Source organism: Ciona intestinalis, chromosome 5 (assembly GCF_000224145.3).
Source record: "Ciona intestinalis chromosome 5, KH, whole genome shotgun sequence".
Lineage (NCBI taxonomy): Eukaryota > Metazoa > Chordata > Ascidiacea > Phlebobranchia > Cionidae > Ciona > Ciona intestinalis.
Window position 1 is genome coordinate 3,785,181 of NC_020170.2, and position 21,916 is coordinate 3,807,096.

General features: G+C 33.7%; 5 protein-coding genes and 1 long non-coding RNA gene across 9 annotated transcripts; 3 read left to right on the forward strand and 3 right to left on the reverse strand.

Annotated features, from left to right (window-relative positions):
* Window positions 1–15: 15 nt before the first annotated feature.
* Window positions 16–2,810, forward strand: LOC100177208 (S-phase kinase-associated protein 2). The gene is made up of 8 exons (XM_002124382.5): window positions 16–108; window positions 472–833; window positions 906–1,020; window positions 1,141–1,284; window positions 1,348–1,512; window positions 1,594–1,747; window positions 1,860–2,095; window positions 2,201–2,810. Exons 2-8 carry the CDS (start codon window positions 482–484, stop codon window positions 2,394–2,396), a joined length of 1,362 nt encoding a protein of 453 aa, XP_002124418.1. The 5' UTR covers window positions 16–108; window positions 472–481; the 3' UTR covers window positions 2,397–2,810.
* A 439-nt stretch (window positions 2,811–3,249) lies between these two features.
* LOC100183499 lies at window positions 3,250–5,281 on the reverse strand. The gene is made up of 5 exons (XM_002125185.4): window positions 4,972–5,281; window positions 4,373–4,671; window positions 4,221–4,307; window positions 3,932–4,135; window positions 3,250–3,843 (listed from the first exon to the last, which is right to left on the reverse strand). The coding sequence occupies exons 1-5, from the start codon at window positions 5,099–5,101 to the stop codon at window positions 3,301–3,303; spliced, it is 1,263 nt and encodes a 420-aa protein (XP_002125221.1). The 5' UTR covers window positions 5,102–5,281; the 3' UTR covers window positions 3,250–3,300.
* Window positions 5,282–5,453: 172 nt separating this feature from the next.
* On the reverse strand, window positions 5,454–9,477 carry LOC100187441 (protein FAM151A-like). Of its 2 annotated transcripts, none has more exons than XM_002121112.4 (11): window positions 9,112–9,477; window positions 8,617–8,808; window positions 8,060–8,267; window positions 7,748–7,909; window positions 7,440–7,598; window positions 7,023–7,162; window positions 6,812–6,949; window positions 6,497–6,636; window positions 6,131–6,368; window positions 5,916–6,078; window positions 5,454–5,745 (listed from the first exon to the last, which is right to left on the reverse strand). In XM_002121112.4, exons 1-11 carry the CDS (start codon window positions 9,323–9,325, stop codon window positions 5,580–5,582), a joined length of 1,920 nt encoding a protein of 639 aa, XP_002121148.3. In that variant the 5' UTR covers window positions 9,326–9,477; the 3' UTR covers window positions 5,454–5,579. The 2 variants fall into 2 exon arrangements, with proteins under 2 accessions (XP_002121148.3, XP_018667481.1); XM_018811936.2 differs by lacking the exon at window positions 9,112–9,477 and adding an exon at window positions 8,887–8,976 and having other exon boundaries at window positions 5,458–5,745.
* LOC113474257 lies at window positions 5,914–9,104 on the forward strand. The gene is made up of 2 exons (XR_003395927.1): window positions 5,914–6,015; window positions 8,706–9,104. It is a non-coding gene; the product is annotated as an uncharacterized LOC113474257 (long non-coding RNA).
* Window positions 9,478–9,600: 123 nt separating the features above from the next.
* LOC100185059 (LMBR1 domain-containing protein 2-like) lies at window positions 9,601–18,555 on the reverse strand. Of its 3 annotated transcripts, XM_026834601.1 has the most exons (17): window positions 18,469–18,555; window positions 17,734–17,927; window positions 17,530–17,608; window positions 17,124–17,276; window positions 16,610–16,727; window positions 16,022–16,189; window positions 15,562–15,772; window positions 15,077–15,151; window positions 14,608–14,726; window positions 14,192–14,305; window positions 13,955–14,028; window positions 13,459–13,640; window positions 12,834–12,967; window positions 12,342–12,447; window positions 11,763–12,012; window positions 11,247–11,378; window positions 9,601–10,755 (listed from the first exon to the last, which is right to left on the reverse strand). In XM_026834601.1, exons 2-17 carry the CDS (start codon window positions 17,905–17,907, stop codon window positions 10,550–10,552), a joined length of 2,295 nt encoding a protein of 764 aa, XP_026690402.1. In that variant the 5' UTR covers window positions 17,908–17,927; window positions 18,469–18,555; the 3' UTR covers window positions 9,601–10,549. The 3 variants fall into 3 exon arrangements, with proteins under 3 accessions (XP_026690402.1, XP_002121223.2, XP_026690403.1); XM_002121187.5 differs by lacking the exon at window positions 18,469–18,555 and having other exon boundaries at window positions 11,808–12,012; window positions 17,734–17,970; XM_026834602.1 differs by lacking the exons at window positions 17,124–17,276; window positions 18,469–18,555 and having other exon boundaries at window positions 17,734–17,973.
* On the forward strand, window positions 18,244–21,437 carry LOC100181048 (UPF0183 protein C16orf70 homolog). Its single transcript, XM_002125690.5, has 12 exons — window positions 18,244–18,425; window positions 18,487–18,554; window positions 18,858–19,033; window positions 19,117–19,305; window positions 19,492–19,589; window positions 19,700–19,812; window positions 19,965–20,035; window positions 20,132–20,272; window positions 20,420–20,502; window positions 20,564–20,601; window positions 20,721–20,893; window positions 21,087–21,437. The coding sequence occupies exons 2-12, from the start codon at window positions 18,491–18,493 to the stop codon at window positions 21,144–21,146; spliced, it is 1,206 nt and encodes a 401-aa protein (XP_002125726.1). The 5' UTR covers window positions 18,244–18,425; window positions 18,487–18,490; the 3' UTR covers window positions 21,147–21,437.
* The last annotated feature ends 479 nt before the right edge of the window (window positions 21,438–21,916 follow it).

Here is a 21,916-nt window from a genome sequence, read left to right on the forward strand (position 1 = left end):
ATAATACCTCTATGTTGTTTTACCGGTAGCATTTAAATTTTAAAATGCCAATCTCCGTAAAGAATTTAAGATAGTTTCAGTTGAACCAGGTGGGAACGAAGGTGTTTGGTAAGTAGTTTGATATAGTATATCTAAATATTACGATTTAAGTTGCAAGGTTATTACCCACCGCTGTCACAATAATGCATATCCTATATTAAACTGGTAACCAGTGTAGCTCATGCCCGCGTAGCTGAATTGTAATGCGATTGGCTGGTGACCAAGGGGTACATTATTCAGGGCCCTGAGTGTTCAATAAAAGGAACAGTCAAAATTATACCTCTTCTGCATGTATTTAATTTTGTTGATACACCTATATTACCATGTACAGTGGTTTATTTTAGGCCAAGTAATACAATATTACCAATACTAATTATGCAGCTGATTTTATATGAAATTATATTGAATTTAAAAATTGTACCTTTTTTACAGCTGCAGCATCATGGATACTCGGGTGGCTGCTTACAAACCAAGAACGTCCAAGACAAAAATACACTGGGTAATGGACAAGGATGAGGAAAGGGAATTATTTGACGATTTGGGAATCATAGGAGAAATTCACTCGCCCCAGCAAGAAAAATCAGAAATTCTTTCAAAAAATAAATATTTAAAGTTACAAAGTACGCCGATAATGAGCCATTCAGCAAGCATGGTCAAACATCAAAGGCCAGTTGCTCAAAGAAAACGATCTTTGCTGCAAACTAATGACGGTTCAAAATTTCCGAAAGTTAGGTGCTTGACGGATTCATTTAACGGTAGCTGGTGTAGTAACAGTAGTGAGTCATCAAAATTAGGTTGGTAAACAGCATTTTGCATGAATAGTGTTAACAGTGTTGCCTGGGTGTTTAAAATCACCATTTTTTCAGATTTCTCTTTGATTAACCGGATGCCAGATGAGATCTTCATTAAAATCTTCAAATACTGCAATTCAGAAACCAAAGTGATCTGTTCACGTGTGTGTTGGAGATGGTACAAGATAGCGTAAGTAATTTCCAAGCAGCATATGTGTGTGTATCAATAGTATATGTAACAGGCAACCCTGTACCCAAAAGAAAGCAATACTTCAACCTAAAGGTTACTAATTACTTTTCTTATTTTCAGGAAAGATGAGACTTTATGGAGACAAGTATCTTTGGCAAAGAGGATTATTTCACTTGTTCAATTACAGAATTTATTAAAACGTGATGTCCAAGCATTATGTTTGAACTCAGCTGAAATAATACAAAACACTGGAGATGATGCAGGGTAAAAAACATATTTAAATTAAATTTAATGTTTTGAAGCTATATGTTAACACTGTTTTTATAGCCCACAGGTTAACCCATTCTCACGGGTGTACTACTACACAATTCATTCGCTGGATTTGACCAATGCAAATATATCCAATAACTCACTTTGTATTATTCTTATGAGATGTAACCAACTGCGTAACATTAGCCTTGAGGGGTTAACCATATCACATAATGTACTAAGGTAGGTGCACTGCATGTACAGTAGCATTTTACAGTAAGTAAGTAGTAAAGTATTTACTAATAACACGTTTTCTATTCACAGTTCATTACAGAGTTGTATACTCCTGCAAAAATTAAACCTATGTCTGTGCAAGGGTATGACAGAGAGTGGTATGATACATCTACTTGAAACCTGCTGTCAATTGAGACATTTGAACATGGCATGGACTAACTTGTGCCAGTCAGATCCAACTCAGGTGAGTCATATTGACATCAGGAAATAAAAATGTACCCAATTTTGCTGCAAGCCAAAATTTAAACTCATTTGAAAAAGGTAAGTCAACTAAACAAAAATCTTTAAATTTACAGATAATCTCGAGCCTTCCACGCAATATCAGACGTTTGAATATGTCAGGTTTTCTTAACACTCTAAAAGATGGACACGTGGCTAGTATTGTTAGACGATGTCCTGAACTACAAGAGCTTGACATCAGCGATTCAAACAAAACAACAGAAGAAAGCATTAACCATATTATGAATGTACAGAACACTCTTGATTCTGTTAATTTAAGTCGCTGCTATGCAATCAGTCCAAACTGTTACCTGTAAGTCTTAATTAATTACTTTTTATGATGAAGCTGTCTGTTATACAGCCATTGAATTGTGCATTTAAAACCCATACTATGTTTCTTATAATCCTATATTTGCAGCCACTTTTCAAAGTTGAAACAGCTTCGACACCTTGATGTGTTTGGAGTTTTTGACGATGTCTCAACAAATGTACTCGCTTCAGTGTTAACCAATGTGCGTGTTTGTCTACGGCCATTCAGTGCTATTGCACGCCCATCTCCTAGTTCATTGTACGGCACTAGGAGACGTACCATATGGGGATATTTGGTAGTTTGAAACTTTACACTACTCTATACTTGCTGCTATCACGTTGTTTGGTGTATAATGTTAATTACTTTAGCTTTGTTCTGGCTTTTATTATAGTATGTAATTTATACTTAATTTTTGAAAAATGCTGTTTATTTATTTACCATCACCATAAAGTAAACACCACTGTGTTGCAGTTATTTATTTTTAAATTCTTTTTGTTTGTTTTGGTGTTTCTATTTTTTTATTGAAAATTCAATAGATATATATATATATTTTATTATTTGAACTTAATTGCTTTGTTGTAGTATTTTATACAGTTTTTGTTTTATCAATTCAAAACCAATATTTTACTTGGAAAATTAAAAACTGATTTTGACCAACTTGTTCTGAGACTCATTTATCGTTAAAGTCAATAAACATTTACAGATTCTTTTTAAAAAACAGAAGATATTTCTTAACCTTTACCTGGGATGGCATTTTCGGCTACTGACTAACTTCTATGATAAGTAATGCCCAGAAACTTAAGTCAGCCGACTAAATGTAAAAATACACCAACGAAAATTCAGTTGACTAAAAAACGCGATAATCATACTTAAGTCAGCCGACTAAATGTAAAAATATACACCAACTAAAAGTCGGTTGACTAAAAAACGCGATAATCATCCCTGCTAAGAAACTCTGCAAGCAATATCTTAAATTTTCAATACTTTAGGCCTAATTCAATCCTGGAAATAAATTAATGTTCTTTGTTCTTGAAGTTTTTCTCCCGGCTATCAGGAAAAGACTCCTAGCAGAAAACTATTCTTAATGCCCTATATACAACCTAGGAATACCCTGAGCAAAAAGTAAAATTTTAACAAGCAATAAAATGAAAATAAAATTCATTTAAACATGTTAAATTTTATTTAAATAACAAAAACATAAAATACAATCAACTATTTAAAACATGAAATAGCTGATCATAAACATCATCCCCACATTGGGGAAAACTGGAGAAAAAACTAGCTGGTACGGGCTTGGTAGGAGCAATCAGTCGAAAGCCACTTTTTCTGCTATGTACCATTTGTTTTGAAATGTAGTTATTAGGAGAGTCGCTTTGTCTTGGTAACTGGAGCAAATCTAAGATAATCCCACTGCGTTTGGTCCGCAGTCCTGTTTGGAATTCCCTTTTACAAGGTCGATGTTTATCTTCTTTGACTATGTCACGCAGGTACTTAAGACAGTCTTTATCATCTTTGGAAATATCATTCCTAACCTTTCCTTTTTTGGTTGGAGGATTCAATAGATTCAAATCTTTGTCTGGACAGGATCTTACAGAAACATCAAAATCCCGCGTGGTTTCAATAGTTTTTTTGCTCGAGGTAGTTCTGTTTTTGTTTTTACGATGGATGTTGGATTTCGGAGTTGAACCGGATAAGTTTTCTTTTTTTCTTGCCTTTTTTTCACTATCCTTTGTTACGGCTTTATTTCTTTCCTGTAGTAGGAAAATATGTAAAATTGAGCCATGCAAATATATATATATACATTTCTCATTATCAACAAGTGGTGACTGAAAGACTAACCGGTTGGTTTGATGATGATGGAGATTGAAATAAATTTAATAGACTTGGTACTTTGCTGGCCTGGACTTCAGATATTACGCTTTTCAATGAATTTTGACAGTTGTTACACTGCCTCCGCTCATCTGTTTTTGTGTTTGAATCAGACAATTTCGTCCTTTTTCTTGGTTGTTCATTACATTCTTCTGTGTTGACATGATTTCGTTTCTGCAAGTTTAAACTTTGTGTAAAATAAACAAAAGAAAATGACTTCTAGTATTAACAATCAAATAAACATGTTTAAAAGATTTACCTGAGGGCAAGTGGTTGAGGTTGGTGACTGAAATAAAGTTAAAAGGCTTGAAACACCGTTCGTTGGGCTTTCATTTCCATGGACCAACTGAAAACAACACCAAGAATTAAACACTGAAGGCATAAATAAACCATTAAGAGTTTTATACATACCTTTGGTGGAGTTTGTTGAAATGTGGGTATGGTGATTTCAGAACTTTCAGTATCATAACTACCATTTAAAGTACCCCTAACCACTTTAGTTTCAGTATTTTCATGACAGTTATTATGCTTAGACCGTCCAAAGTAAAGGTCTAGACATTTTTTAGTGTTCTTTAACTTTGTCTTTGAAACGTCAAGGCTGGAGAGTGCAGACAATGCTTTGGCTTTTCGTACAGAATTTTGACATCTTTTTGTGGAGGAATCAAGATGCTGATGGTGCCCATTTCGCTTGAAGACGTTTGACACAGTTTCTATAAAAGGAAAAACAAGAAAAACACATTGAGTCCTCTTTTTGGAAATGTAAAATTATTAGTTACAACTGTGCACATAATAACTGAAACGCAGATATATTAAAACAAGTGAAACAACAATTTTGTGCATCTATACTGTAACTAATAACATTAAGAAAATAACAGATTGATTATACATAATTTATTTCCTGTTTCTAACCAAAAGTTCTAATCAAATTTTACCACAACTAACATAGTTATCATAAACACGTTTTTAGTCTATTTCAAAAGGGAAAAACTGTTGTTTCCAAAATAAGTTACCATGTAAATGATTTACATCAACGTCTGAATCGCTTTCGAGTAAAGCGTAACTTTTACTGGGACTATTCTCCAGTATAAAATCTACACCTGAGTAGCTCATTGGCGCAAGCGAATTACTTAGCGGGCCCATATAACTTCTTAGTAATACAATCGAAAACGAGCTAAAGAACTGCGACCGGTACGTAAAAAAACTGAAATAACGCAACCGGACTATACAAAGTACGATCTATCTTCCCAGGTACGACAAAATAGCACCCGCAACTTTCTTCTACGTCCTAATATTGAAACGTCCAAACGGAACAACACTTATAAATTTGTGAAGAAAAAATTGCGCCAGGCCGTTTAGAGACTAAAATTAACATCACGTGATGTCTGATCTGTCATCACGTGATCCAAAACAGCTTGACGTCATTTTATTTTCACGCTTATTGGTAAATCTAGAATCTAGCAATCGGGGAGCAGTTAGAAAAATTCACACAATAAACGCTTACGGACGTGCCATTTATTACAGACACAAAGATGGAATGAATTTGGCATTAAGCACGCGTAAAAGGGTATAAATGATTTAAAAAAATAGAATTAATTCAACAACATATAAAATGTATTAATCATGAATATAAGTTTTTCTGATTTTCAATTGCTTTAATTAACTCGTCCAAAATTTCCTCTGGAAGATCAAAATATACTTTGTCAGTACCAAAGCTGTTGTATATTTCTAATAACTCTTCTGTTGTCACTTTTTCTGAAGTGCTATGCCACACAGTTAAGGAATACCTAAATCCGATTCAACATAAAAGAATGTTAAATTACTTAAAATTTGAAATCCAACAAGTTCGCACATATAATGCTAAACATATGAGTACATTAACTTTCTAAACTTTAAAAATAAAAATAAAATCACACTATAGTGTTTTTAAGCCAAGTAAAAATGAATGCTATTCAACCTGTTTGATTTGGCTAGGAGCCACTGTAAATTTGGTATTGAAGGTCTTGTCAGTGAAGCTCGTACTGGGAAAGTGATAGGAGATCGCACAGATGAACAATGTGAGTACATTTCTTCCACCATAGCTCTAGTATATATCTCATTCTCTCCTATTTGCCTATACGCTGCAAACATGTGAAGGTCAATGAAAAACCAAACCAAAAACAATGTGCTTACTAGTTGTCCATCCTGGTGAGAGCGTAGATTCTGGAAACACACTCTGAGTGAGTCGGAAAAATTCAGTGGCATTGACAGGTCTTGTAATACTATTGGGCCCCATTAGTATATCTGAGTTGAGCCAGATTGGTACAGTCAATTCACTTTTCATTTTGCCTAAGACATCTAGAGAAGCTTTCAGGGCTCCAAGACTTTTAAAATCCAGCTTTAAGCCTTTGGAAACGTTTCTGCTCAAAATCTACAATAATTTTAATAGAATTTAATCACATTTTAACAGAATTACGGAAAGATATTTTAAGTTTATTGAAGGCGTAGTAATGAAATTGTTTTCTGTTACTTCTAAGCACTAAAATATGGTAAAACTACCTCTTGTAGCCAAGCTTCAAGTGTGTAGTCATAGTTAAGCGCGGGAGGGTCATGTGACATTACTGGCAGAGATTCATTAATTTGTGATGTTCCTTCTCCATATAATCGAACATCTGCCTCCAACATCATCAGGTTACTATCTAAAAAACGATAAATTGGCAAATGGGATTTTAACTTGTGGGACTGATAGTTTAATGAATCAGATGAAGTAGCAATATGACTTGTGTTTGAAACAGTTTGATGGTTAAATGACCAATGGTGAATGAACCAGCTAGCAGCAAAAAATGTTTGGAGTTTTATACCGCAGGCGCTTACCATTTAGAGCAGGTTGTAGTATGTCAATTGTATTAGCTCTATGCTCCCAGGTTACTTTTAAAGCTTCTCTGTTAGGAATCTTAAAACAGTCCAACACATTTCCACCAGTGTAAAAATTTTTTGGATAAATATTTGCATCTGTAGGAAAGGAGGTACAGTTGTAAAACAAATCTTTTACTTAACAATGAACTTGTTTACAAATGAGACCTACTTATTGCTTCAATTAAAGGATCTGTCAAGGCATCTTCGGCATCATAGAATATTCTAGAAATGTCAAAATTATCTCGAACAAACACCATGTCTTCCACAGATACAACATCTGTAGTGCTTGACCATATTGTCAGCGTGTAGCTGTAATTAAGTTTAAAGAAAGTGTTTACACATTATTAAACTAACTGGCAAAAAACTAGTGTGACATTACAATTGTCCAATTGTATCTACATTAACAACCTCTGGATAATAAATTATTTCCTCAAAAATTCACATGTTTAATTCATTTAATCATTCACTATATAATTTACCTGTTTAAGTCATCAACACATTCCATCAAACATTCACCAGTTTAAGTCACTGACACATGTCCTCAAAAATTTACCAGTTATAGTCATTGACTTCACTCATTATTCACCTGTTTGATTGCTCCAGTAGCCAAAGGAAGCGATCCCATGACTGACGCAGCAGAGCTGCTCTTGCAGGATATGTTATAAGTTGGTTAAGGGGGCGTGACAAACTTAACATTTTTTCCATTGCATCCCAAGAATATTTTTCATTCGGAGGTCCAACATTTCTGGTAGTAGTTAAGTCAGAATCATTATGAAACTTTAGTTTTGCTGTTAATTCCACTTTCTTACATTTTTTAAACAGTATGATTTTCTCTATTGTTTTTAAAAGTTCAAATAAAAAAATATGTTATTTTACCTATTGACTTATACACACCTGTATCCAGTAGTCCAGCCAAGAGAAAGAGTGACATTAGGGAACTTTGAATTTACTTCTGGAAGAAAAATGTTTGAATCAATTGGATCAGAGTTTGTGTTGGGACCCTTTACCACATCGGCATTAATCCACACTGGTTGGTGCAGCGTTGGCCCATGTAGCCTAAAGATATTGACAATAAAGAAATGAAGTGACACCTGTTTCCATTAGCCAGATAGCTATGGATAAAATAGAAAAACAAAAATCTGAAAGCTCCTGTTTCCGTTAGCTAGATAACTACAGATAAAATAAGAAAAACAAAAATGTATTTACCTCAAAATTTCCAGTGCATAAGGAATAACTTCTGTTATCTTGATATCCAATTTTATGGCTTTGTCAGAAGCAATTGTAACATCAAGCCACTCATCTAATGTGTAGTCGCTTCTCACTGCTGGTGGGTGGGCCATGATAGGGATTTCAGTTTGTTGATGGTTCTCGTCAATTTGTAGAGTAATGTCAGCTTCCAACGCATTTTTGTTGGCTTTAAAACAATTTGCATGTTGTCTTTAAAAGATTAAATAAGATGGTAATTAATGTATTAGTTAGAGTTGCTTAGAAATTGTTTACAGTGCATAAAGATGTGGTTGAAATAGTAAATGAACAAACAGCTAAAGTAAGATCAAGAAAATATATAATACTGTGAGATTTGTTACTTGTGTTGTGGAGTAAGATGGGATACCTTTATCACCTAGATGCCAATGTTCCCTGATCTTGTTATTAACAATTGACAAGAGGCCCATGACTATGGTTTTATAGTGTCCCAATTTACCCCACCCTACCATAACATACAAATAACAAAACATGTAATAAATCAATTAAACAATCAGTACCTGCAAAGGCTTCATCTACTTCAGTGTATCCATTAGTTGCATGCGAAAATTTGATGTTTAACCCATCGTTGTTTTTATCTTTAAAATAGTCGAACATTCCTCCACCCGTGATGAGATAGATGCTCTCCATGTCTATACTTGTTGTGGCCGCTGGTGTTGTAGCGTTCGTGAAGGGCACATCGGTGGTGAATCCTGAATTAAAAATACATTAACGATCCTAAGTTGCAATACTGTAATTAATTTGTCAAGTACGCAATTCGTTGGCCATACTTGATTAATTGTTGTTTCTTCCTGGTAATTGTAAATGTCATACCAGACGTAAGCGTGTTTAAACGGTTGTCTTTGACTATCGTCTCTTTGTTGTTTCAAAACTTTGATCCTCGTTTTTGTTTTCAAGAGATATGTGTGTTATGTTTTACGCGCGCTACAATTTTAATCATCAAGATGCACGCAGTATTTTAAAAGCCTAATAAACAACAATAACGTAAGACTTACCTTCAGTCGGCAGCACCTGCGTGGTCGCTACATCTATCATAGTAGTGCTTTCCACTTGCCGGACAGAATTCGGAGTAACGTAGTAATCTATTACGGCATAGAGAATACCGATAACAAATCCGAGCGTTATAAGTAAGCATGCCGCTGCCAACGCGTACCTAATGAGTTTAAAATAGCGTTGCTGTTTCGTATCCGCCGCAATGATGGAGTCCATATCCTATTACACATTTGACAATACAGCAATGATCACAGGTAAAGGATAATGTTTCCTTGGTTAATGCTGTGTACATAATAATGCACGTTGGTTACTCATTTACGTTTCAACTGAATGGTAAACATAGCGATTAAACATTAAAAATCTTTATATTCTAACCTGTATTATCATTGAATGTAGAATATTTTACACATTTTTTAAAGTTGATATTTTGTATACGAACTTTTTAGTTTGTATGCCAAAAAAAGTACAGCCTATAAGAACAGCATATGCGACACAGTAGATAAAGTTTATTACAATAGGAATAGCAAGCACAACATATTAACCACCATTGCACTACACACATATGTACTATGCCACTATGGTATATCTGTAACATTATATCTGCATAAGCATAACGTAATGGTAAATGGACTTACACTTTTGCATTGGAATGGTGTAAATGTTAAGAGAAAGTTTGGGTTTTTTAACACAGGTTTAGGTACCCTATTTCTATATTATACATGTAAACTCAAAAAAAGCAATTTTTAATTAAATTGCACTGGCCAATGGAAACAAATGATATTTAGATAAATACTTGTTGTTTTTAAATTATCAATACAATTTAAAGCGGGGAATGTACATTATACAACAAGAACAAATTGAAGTGCAATGAGCCTATATTCCATACTGTGCAAAATATGGATGAAAAAAATCTGTCCAAAAGATAGCTTCGAATTGCACAACACAGAGGCAGGATTCTTTTCTCTTCTGGTATACTTATACACCAGCTATAACATTAAAATTATCAGACATATATTTTACAAGGCCAGGGACAGCTTTTTAAATGTATATCAAATATCATACTAAAGTTTAAAACGCTTTTGTGTGTGTTTTTTCGAAGCAATGACATAGGCAATAAACGCATACTACTGTATGAGTTAGCTATATATATAGAGAGAGAGAGAATAAATAATAAATAAATAACAGAAAACCAACTAAAAACAAGACAATTAAATATATTTTCTAGGTTAAAACATATGGTTATAGACCTGGTTATTTTTTGTTGGGGTCCAAATAAAATAAATTTATGCGTGGCAAAGCAGACCATTTAAAACATAAAAAAAGATAAAACAATAATAACAACATAGGACTTCACATAAATTTGTTACAGTTCAGATATGTACTAACATGTATGCTACATTTTCCCATAAGTTTTATACCAATTACTTCAGTACACAAGTTTCATACATCATCGAATATATTCTTTGGGGGTTGGTTGGCAACATAGTTTGGTTGACTAGATGATCCCCATCTAGATTCAGACATGGGTGGACTTGCCCTAACTCTACTGTTGGAAGTAGAACTATAGTCAATTGGTTCAACATCATTCAGAAGTTCAAGTTTGTCGTTTTTGCGCTTGTTATTACGACCAATAGCAGATGCATCATCTGTGAAAAAAAAAAGTTTAATACTTTAATATGGTAGGTTTAACAACTAAAGAATTAAACATTCACCATTTTGGAGAGTTTTAACTGAATTTTCATGCATTTTTCTCCATAGTCACATTTTAACTAGTATTTGAACTATTTTGGACGTTTTTTTTTTCTAAAGTGTATTTAAAACAGCCATATTGCTGTTAATTTAAGAATCATTGTTTCAATAAAATTATCATTGTTATTGTGACCATCAGGATTAATATTTAAACTGATGATACAAGAACGCAATACATAGATAGAGTTAAATGAGATTTACAAAAGACCCCAAATCAAACAAATTTTTATAATTATTATTTCATTTTTATAAAATATAATGCTCGGATTCTGGTATAGCAGAACCTGTTTACTCCTCCCAACTACTTAAACACTTTATCTAACTATTAAACATCAACAATATATAGAAGACACCTCACAACAGGAGAAAAGTCCGATTATGTTCTTACCACTTTCATTCTCCACATTCTGCATACGTTTTCCATGCCACTGCCTTGTGTTCATGTCCGTATCGTGACCATAAGCACGACTTCTTTCCGATCTTTCCAATGATTTAAACTTGAGTTTCATTTTCCTTTTTTCTGGGAATAAAATTTGGTAAATGCTGGTGTCTGTTAATATATCAAAGTTAGGTTAAGGCAGAACAGGTTTAAAAAATAATACAATATTTATCTTTTTTCAAAAATACCAAATTCCTCGGTTTCAGTTTAAATTTGGAAAAAAACAACAAAACAGTTGCTCTTGGTTTAAGTTAACATGTGAATTAATAATTAATGAATCAAATGAGTCATTCTTGGACCAGAGGCAGAATTAAGTCTATAATATGCGTAACAGACAAAAATTCAATTGCAATCTGTGGCCTATGGGACATATATAATGTTTAAAATGGCATAATCGGTTTCTAGAAATAACAATAAAATGCTGCAAGCCACACACTGTATTTAAAAACAAAAGTCTTTCTTTACCTCTATTTACAAGCTTGTAAAAAACAAACAAAAGTCTTTCTGTACCTCTATTAACAAGCTGCCTTCCTTCTTCAATAAGATCAGAAGTCAAATCATCATTTCCACCAACAAACCTCTGAAATCCAAGGACTGAGAGACATCTTTGTCCGATATTAAAGTAAGTCCCCACACACAGAACACACACCAGGATTGGAAAGTAAATGTTAAAGCCATCAGATATGAACGAAATAACATCCAAGTGACCCATGATCTGTAAATGCAACAGTTACACAAATTTTAATACAAGTCCATTTCGAAAAATAAAAAAAAGTCAAGTGGGTGGTAAAACATTTTTCATTCCCTTTTTTTAGTTCTATTTGGTAATAAACAAGGTGCATTCGAAGAATTATATAAACATATCTTAATGACTTTAAAAGAATGCTGTTAAATGTTAAACACCTGATGAGGAAATATGGGATAATACGAGCAAACAACGACCCATATTTCCCCACAGTACTATATAGTCATTTTCTAAATATGAAAAAAAAAAATTGTTTTTTTAATAAAAAAAAAAATGTTTAGTTTTATGAATGGCTTTACCTGTGTGTATGCTGTTTCTACACCTGTGTCTGCAGTTATATGAGTGTCAAGGTGAATCATACCAAGAAAGTTAAGACAAAGAGGGGCTGTAAGTCGACACAGGGATCTATTAAGTAACAATGCATTGATTATATCTACACGCACGACGTACCTAATTATTGTACAGTAGGATGGAGGAAGATGGGACACCTTATCTTTCTATTTTCTTATTTCATTTGGTAGTAAACAAAGAACAATTAAAGGTATATATTATGTAACCGTATCGTCACGACTCACATAAAAAGTTGTTTATTGTTTAAAACACGATTAAGATATTTGTATATTATGTGCTAAAGGTGTCCCTTCCCCCACCCTACTATACTTAATATTTACACAGTTATTCAAAAACAGATAAAACAGTAAAGACGTATATAGGGTCCACTCTTTATGGATTAGATCTTTTAGGTTAAAGAATATTATCATTGTTTTGTTGATCTGTTTGTAAATACTCACATTCCTACAAATAGCAAACTAGTTTCATCAGTCTGGTGATGGCCAGCTATGTAGTAAAAGTTGAAAACCTTAAGCCTGAACACAGTGTAGTACGCACATACACATAAGTAGGAGATGGTTAAACAAGAAGCCAGCTGCAAAAGAAATAAAAATAACGTTTTATTTATATTATAGCAAAAAACAGAACGTCGAAAAAATAGTCATTACAGCAGAGGTACCAAACCTGGGGTGGCAGGAAATGCAAGCCGACAGTGAAATTTTCGACACTGCATTAATCAGTAAAAAAAAATAAGTTAGATTTGTTCTATAGAAAGAGGTGCTTGACCCTTGAATTGTTAGGCTGCCTATATATTACCGTATCTAGTAGACGTTCTGTTACTTCTGCTACCAGGCATAATGTAAATAATCTTTTAACTGCTCATCTGGTATTAAAAACGTAGCATTTTTCCGACATTTAGTCTGCTATCTCAGTCTTGCCAGATGAGCCATTGAAAGATTAGTACATAGTTGTTCTGATGTTTACTGATTAATGCAGTGAAGAAAATTGCAGTTTGTCGCGTGTATATTATTACAGTATACGGTATTAGAACTTTACTTTACAGAACTTTTTTATACCAATACTTGCCTCAATATAATAGTAGTCGTAATTCTTTTTCGCAAGGTTTATAAAAATTGCAAAAAGTGAAAGAACAGGTTTCTCGTTGAAGAACGTACATTCTGACCACACGACCATGATAGAGAGCAAGATTAGACAAACGGCAAGAATTCTTCGAGCTAAAGGTTGTATTTTGCAATACCACCACCACTCTGTATAAATATTAGGGTAAATCTTGTATAGTGGTATGTAGACTACAAGAAATAAAAAAATCTAAAATTGAAGGGGTTTAGATTCAGTAAAGCTTTTTTTTATAATTTACAGAAAAATATTCAACTTTTTATATCTGGTTCTAATTTACAGAAAATGGAATTTACATATTTTCAAGCAATTTATATGTTCTGAAAGGCAGATACAAGGTCTACAATGTTTTTGATATAACCAACTTTAAAACCCGTATAATCAAATGGCTGGTAAAACAAATTGTATTTAATGGTTAAACACTAATTTATGTTACAATATTTACTTGTGCCAGGTGTGCACATGAACTTTGAAACTGCATTCCTGGGTTCTGTGGTTGGGAATTCCTCTCTCCAATACCTTTAATGCAATTTTAATATAATTTGGATAAACTATTTGTTTATAACCTAACTTGGTTTAAAGTGTAATAAAAATGTTTCAATGACCCTACCCCATAATAAAATTCGAACTTTTTTATTTAAAAATATTCTGCAAGTAATATGACAAATGTCAGTTACCCCACCTGTCAATGCTTATTTCATTTTTGGCGATATTTTCCAGATGCAAACCCCGTTCCATTAAAATTCTCCACTGAACTGCTGTACGTTTTTTGGTATGGACCGCACGGATAAGTTTCCTTTAGTAACAGATTAAAATATAAATTGAACTATACTAAAAAAGCAAAGTTAATGGTTTAAATTAAAATAAATATTTTGGAAATTTTATGGGGAATTTTTTATGCGGGGTTAACAATTTAGATAGACATTTAAATAAGGGACTACTGAGTTGGAGCAATTGCAAGTAAGCATCCTGTGAAAGGACACACACCCACAAATAATGGTAGCAGTGTAAAACTTATATCCTTTTGAACAGAGATGGGCGTATTAACCACTGTTGCATGGTGGCATACACATAGAAGCTGAAATATAAGATAGGAACCTGTGTAACTTGACAAGTGAGTTTTCACTTGGTACTTCGTTCCTTGATCTTCCACTGTTCTCATAATCCTCATAATCATCCATTCCTTGGCTCATTTGGGATCGTAAGTCCTCCGGACACTGATTTGGGAGAAAAAGATATTTTTTTGTAGAAAAAAAAGATAATTTTTTAAACAAAAGTTTGAAAATTGTGAACCAAGTTAACATAACAATGCAGTTCTATTCTATTGTACGTGGGTAAGGTCCAGAATATATCATAACACATAATACACCATGAGACTTGAAATTTAGGCCAGAGTTAGCCCATTACCAGATGTTAAAGCATATCAATAAAAAACTACCCATATAAAACTAAAATGGTAAACCTAATATTTTTTATTACAGACGGACTCTTATGCTTAACAATAATATGTAAAAACAAGAACAAAAGATGCGCAGTTAAAGAATTTAAATAATAACATCGACCTTACTTTTAAGATGATCTCACTAACATATTTTCTCACTGGATGATTGTAACGGACAATGCTTGAAACCTTTTTCACTTCCTAAAACACAAATTATTTGCACCATAAAAGTTTAAAATTGAAAGGTATTAAATACCTGGCCAACATTCTAATAGTAGGGCGAAAATAACGATAGAGCCAGAATGAGGTAAACAACATTAAAATTATAAAAAAGCAGCTTTCGAATGGTAAGTGTTTTTAGGGCAAAGTTTGCCAATTTTATTACTCCAAATATATTTATTAGCAGTAATGTTTAATTACAAACTGCTAGTTTGAAATAATAAAAAATAAAAGCAAAAAAGTACAAAATCCAAAAAAGTTTATTAAAAATAAAGATATTTTACAGAAGAAACTGCTTAATATGATTGAATTTCAATCTGATATAGTTACTTAATATGATTGTATTTCAATTTGATATAGTTAAGAACATTTATAAAGTCATGAACTATCACCTCTAAAACATCTTCCAGGTCTTCTAGTGCCTCCTGTTTCTCCGTGCTCAACTTTGAAAGTTTGAAATAGGTCTGTGCCATGGATATGGCATTATCTGCGGCATGCCACAAGCCGCGTGGCACCTCCACCAAGCCATAGCCAAGCAGAAGCACAAGAAGGAACAACCCCCAAGTATTTGACGCCGTGATAAGAATAACTTTTAATTGCTTCCTGAAAATTTAGGAAGTGGTAAGCAGATGTTCCAATAAAATAAATAAGAAAACACTGTTAAAATCAACATTCAAGTTACATAAGAAAGCATATGTATAGTCACATACCTGTGAGGAATTCTATGTAATTTCTATAATGAATTAATTAGTAAACAATAAACATTTCACTATATTAAATGCAATTAGCCTATAACAGATAGCTGCTTAACACACTCATTTCTTAAGTAAGACAATAAATTGTTTTACTTACAAGTCCAAACTTAAATCTGGAGCAGCAGCAACGTAGATAAGCAAGCAACCAAATATGAATAAATAGGATCCATAATAAACAGCATTTTCTATCACAGCTCTCTTCATCTTACCCAGTGTAGAGAAATCTCCAGCACAAACATAGGATTGCATGAATGGCAAAACCAACCTAGATATTTAATAATACAATATATATATATATATACTACAGTAAATAGGCTATAGCATATCAATGAACAATTGTGGGAAGTTATGACAAGTTTACAACTGTACACTATACAGTACTATTACAGTGTACCTGATAAGCAAATTCTATTCTACGTTTAGGAGGTCCTGCTGGTTGACCTGCCATGGGACCTCAGATTTATACTAGAACAGGCCCATTACCCCAACACCAAATGTGCTACCCTATGGGCCTTATCAGATTTTAAAGCCTACCGCGTCCCGAAGGTATATGCTTTATTGGTAATGGATAGAAGATCTATAATGATAAATATAACTTATTTGTATGTTATAACCAAAAAGCATACTGTCCAACAAACAGCTTATAAATGAACATTTTTTAAAACATAAAGTAATATGAACTCACCATGTCAAAAATTGGGAAGTCCAGTAAACAATATGCCACATAGCAGGCAGAGTGTCTTTTTTCACATAACTCCAAGGCTTTTCGCAAGTGTTTGCAACATAGATGATTTTGTTTGAATCTAAGAAAGAAATTTAACGTATAAATAAATAAAACATACGCAGATGGAATGGTATTAAACAACCGCAGACAAAAAGCGATATAAATAGATGCAAGCAAAAAATGTACAGGCAAAAACTGCAAAAACCTAATTAGTAAATCTAAGTTGGTCAGCAAATCTAACATATTGATTTGAGGCTGTTAGGGCCATGGGTATACAAAACATTGGGATATTACAGACTACAGTCAAATATGATTCGCAAATTGCGAATCTCAATTTAAAAATAAGTGACAGTGGCACATGTGGATAAGAAAAAATGATAATAAACTAAAACAGAAATGTTGAGAATGAATACACTGTGGTCAATAAGTGATGTAAAACTCAACAAACATGCAAAAGTTTTGTGAAACACGGTACCATTATTTAAGCTGTGCCGTTGTCTAAACTCGCTGTTGTTTAGGTTTTGGTAAGTGGTGGAGTTGGGTAATAGGGTGGAGGTATTGTCAGTTGTTGTGTGTTGGTAAGCAGACGTTGTTATGGTGGTAACCGCTGCCACAGTCCATGTTGTAACTGCAACAGGGGGGAAAGATTTCAGATTTTAATAAACTGAAAATTGGACAAAATAAAGAAAGGGAAGAAACAACACTGTTTTTGAGGTAGTTAAAACAAAAACACCCATGTTATCATTGTTGTTACACAAATAATGTTCAAAGCACCTTTTTTCCACAAGTACCACTTTCACTATGAAAATATTCAGTTATGAAATGAAAACACCAACGGCCATCATCACCCCACCACAAAACAAGCATAGCATGCTACTCACCATTGTCAGCTATCACGTCAGAGGAATCTGTGACATTTTCGATAACTCTGGATGACTGTAAACATTCTCTGTAGAATGTCTAAAAAATTGACAAATTTTAGTAAAAAGAAAATTAGTTTCATTGGAGAAATGACCAACATTTAACAGTGTATGTAAAAATGGAAGCGTGTGTTTAGTGAAACTGCTTTAATTGTTCTAACTTACCGATGAAACATCAAGGGGTAAAATGAACACAATAATCATGCTGAAATACCATGCCACAAGTGTTGCAACAGTCACTGCTGGATGTTGCTTTGTAATTCGACCATAGTGGTGAAGCAGAAAGACGGCAACGCAGAAAACGACTATTAGTTCAAACACCAAAGGTCCAGCGCTCATTTTAATCGACTATAAGCTACCTATTTTTGAATAAACCTGTTAAAGTATATTGGAAAGCACTGTTGTAAAAAAACTGGCTACAAATGGCACGCAGATAAGCAGAAAATTTGCCGGATCTAACCAACGTCTATACTAACTTTGGATCTAACCATACGTAACATCGTCACGTTACTAATAAGGCAAACAACTGTTTCATATTTTTGATGACGTCACCAGATTATATTTGGCAAATTCACGACTGATTTTGATGACGTCACCAGATTATATTTGGCAAATTCACACGACCGATAAATACGAATTTATGCACTTAATTTAGAAATTTTAAAGACGCCAGTCACATAAAGAAAGCTTTTTGTGTAAAATAATTAGAGACGCCAAATTTTTATAGGATTTTTATTTGATCAGCTGATTAATTCCGAAAGTAATTCAAGCGCGACCTTATTGTTTTTGTTTACAACAAACGAAGTGTATCAAAACATTGAATACTGCACACCCACAGAATCATACCGTATATATATGTAAGTAATATCATGTAATATATATAGGAGAACTTTTCGTTACCTTGAACTATCTTCTTAGAGCGATGTTGGACCTCCAGGTTGTTCCTGAGCGTGCATTAGGAAACGAACAATGGGAATTTACTTTAGGTAAAGCTATTTAAGTCAGTTTAGAACCAGTATAAAACATAATGACTAAATAATAAAGTGGTGCTAGTGAAGAGTCTTCCCCCCACATTATTTGCTAACCACTAACCCCTAACTACTAACCCCTAACTACTAACCCCTAACCCTCTAACTATCAACGCCTAACCCCCTAACCTAGGGGTTAGTGGTTAGCAAATAAGGTGAGGGGGAGGTTCTTCACTAGCACCAATAAAGTTTTTAAATATAACTCATAAATATTTTCCCAATTTGTAAACTTTACAAGCTAACATTACATATTAATTCTAGGCATGCCCATTTACCAAGCTGTACAAATCATACAAAGACAATGTCGAATTATTAAAGAGGTGCATGTTGTGTACAATGAGAAACGACCATTTGACAGCGACATTATTTTGAATCTAATCAATGATGGTATCAGACTTTTGTTTGATTCAGAAAACCAAAGGTTAAAAGTTATTGAGGTAAAAGTTTCATTTAATGAAAAGTCTAAGAAACACGAATCTTTTGCATTAATCGAATAATTCGTTCTTATTTTTTGATCCAGGTGTACGATATGAACAAAATGAAGTTAAAGTATTGTGGTGCATACTTCAGTTCCCCTCAAGTTCATCCCACAGTACAACAGATTGACCAATCGTTTGGTGCCACACACCCAGCCCAATATGATGAGAAACATCACATGTTTGTCCTCTCTTTCAGAGGAATCACTTTTCTCTTCCCAGTAGAACACGAGGTGAAATAAACATCTTACTGCATATGTGTTTTAGTGGATATTAATCAAATGCAGCATTTTTCTGCTGGGTTTATGGGTCCAATCTGGTCCAAATCCTTGGTACTCAAAGACCTCTTCCATATAGAAAAGAAGCATTTTTTAATTAAAGCTATTTCCAATTTTAAAGTGAGATGCACTTGATTACAGGCATTTAATGGACATTCCCTCAGAAGTTTACCAAACACCTCTACACCTGTAGTTGCGAAGATGAGCATTTACACTGGAAACAACTTGAGTGAAACTAGGTATTTTTAAATTTATCTTAAAGGTTATTAACCTTTATAAAACATGGGCTAACCCAGCTAAATATATCTTTGCAATAATTATTTTTTTTAACTGGTGTAAACTATACCAGAGCCCCATCAATGCCACCTTCTTGTTACCATGGCAACTTGTATTCAAAATGCACGGAAATCTTACTTGACAATGGTAAATGCAGTGGGTTACAAATGCAGCTTGTTTCAGGAGGTTGGTTAATGTTTATGTTATCCTACACAGTATATAGAACTACACAACAATATAACTAGAGCTCTGATAAAATTTGTATAAACAACCCAGAACAATATAAAACTTTATGAACAGCCTCACTGTTTTTATTTATTATTATACTTGTTTCCCAGGAGCAGGGCATGCTATGGAGCTAAACTGTTCAACGTTGATTCGACGCGTCAGGTTTGGTGACACAGTTCAGGTAATTTCAAAAGTATATGCAACAAAGACTTACCTACATAGCAAAACGAGTGTTTTATATTTAATTTGTTGTTTATTTGTTTTTTTTGCATTACAGGATGTATTAACTGAAATTGGAAGTCCATGTCAGACTTTCTACAAACTTGAGGATAAAATGCGAATTCACTCAGCAAGTCCACACAAGCTCTCACCTACCCAGCACTCTGATTACTTTTACAATTACTTCACTCTTGGCTTAGTAAGACCGTGCTACATTTGCGTTTTTGCAACTTTTTTGGTATTTTAAACTATCCTAAAATCCAAATAATGAAAGATATACCATCTTTTATAACAGCATAATTTAAAACTTACAATACATTACTTTTATGCAAATTTTTCATACTAGGATATCCTTTTTGATGGGAATTCACACCGAGTGAAAAAGTTTGTTTTGCATTCAAACCATCCTGGACACTACAATTTCAACATGTGAGAATCTTCAATTTAACTTTTAAAATTTATAAATTTTTACTCTTTTTATATTTTACAGCTACTACAGATGCGAATTTAAGATTGATCTCTTTAGTGGTGAGTCTAAATAGTAAAATAATGTGCTTCTGTGACATATGTAAATTGCCATAAAGATTACTATGTTTATATGTACTATGTATGCTTACACTATATTGAACTTATAAATGTTTTAACAGAAAATGATTCTTTTGCTATTGTCCCATCTACGCGATGGCAGAGTGTAATGAATGCATTGGAGGATCATTTTGTCATAGGTGAACCTGTTGTATTAAATCGTGCCTCATCTACAAACACAACTAATCCATTTGGATCTACATTTTGCTATGGAGTACAAAACCTAATATTTGAGGTAAGTCTGCTTATGTGTATACCTTTTGAATTTGAAAACAAATTTACAAACATGATAATGGTAACTCATAAGCAGGTATGAGGTATATAAAACAGAACACCTGTGTTATAATGAAAGTCGTTGTCCTACTCCTACACTCCTGCTACATGAGGATAAATAGGTTTCATTCATTCAAATGAATTTCATTCCACAGATAATGGGAAATGATTACATTGCATCTGTAACTATCTACCAACCTAAAAGCGAAACTTAGCTCCTAGAAGTATTATTAGCGCAACTCACACAGCACTTTAGAATGTACACTGGTGTTCTTGTACCTGTTTTCCTCAGCGTTTTAAATGGATTTTGTCTGGCTGAATTGATTGTGTTGTTTCGCTAAAGTGCAATGTTTGTTTTTCTTAAATTTGTTTTAACCATATACCCTACGTTATTGTATCTACTCTTGCTGCAGAAAATTGGAAGTTTCAGAGTGTAAAATATTTTTTTTTGTATGCAGCTCAGTGTTGCCTTTGAGGGAATACATGTTGTGAATTTTTGTTATTAATGCATTGTGGTCTTGTGTGTGACATACATTACTAAATATCTAAAGATTACCAGCTGTATTGAGGTGTCTCTAAGCACATCAGATCATTTACAGTGCAAACATCATACGGCCGATTTCCTAACATCCTTTGTTTGCTGTAACTGGGAACAGAATTAGTGGCGGACGATTAATTAAACGCGGTAACTAGATGCGCAAGTAACATCGATCACGAAAGAATATTGTGTTCCGTAAACGTAACGCTAAATGCGATATTAACGTAATTGTAAAGCTAAGCTAACCTAATGTAAAAGTGATACAGTATATGGTACAGAGACGAGAGTACAGTAGTATAAACGGCAACTCGTTTAATTACGCAGAGACACGTAAGTTTCTGAATATATAGACACGGATGAAAAAGAACTCAGGCTTACAGACAAACAATGCGAATCGCAGCCTGCGTCCTGCGGTTTGAATCAAATTAAATGTATACGTAACGTCAC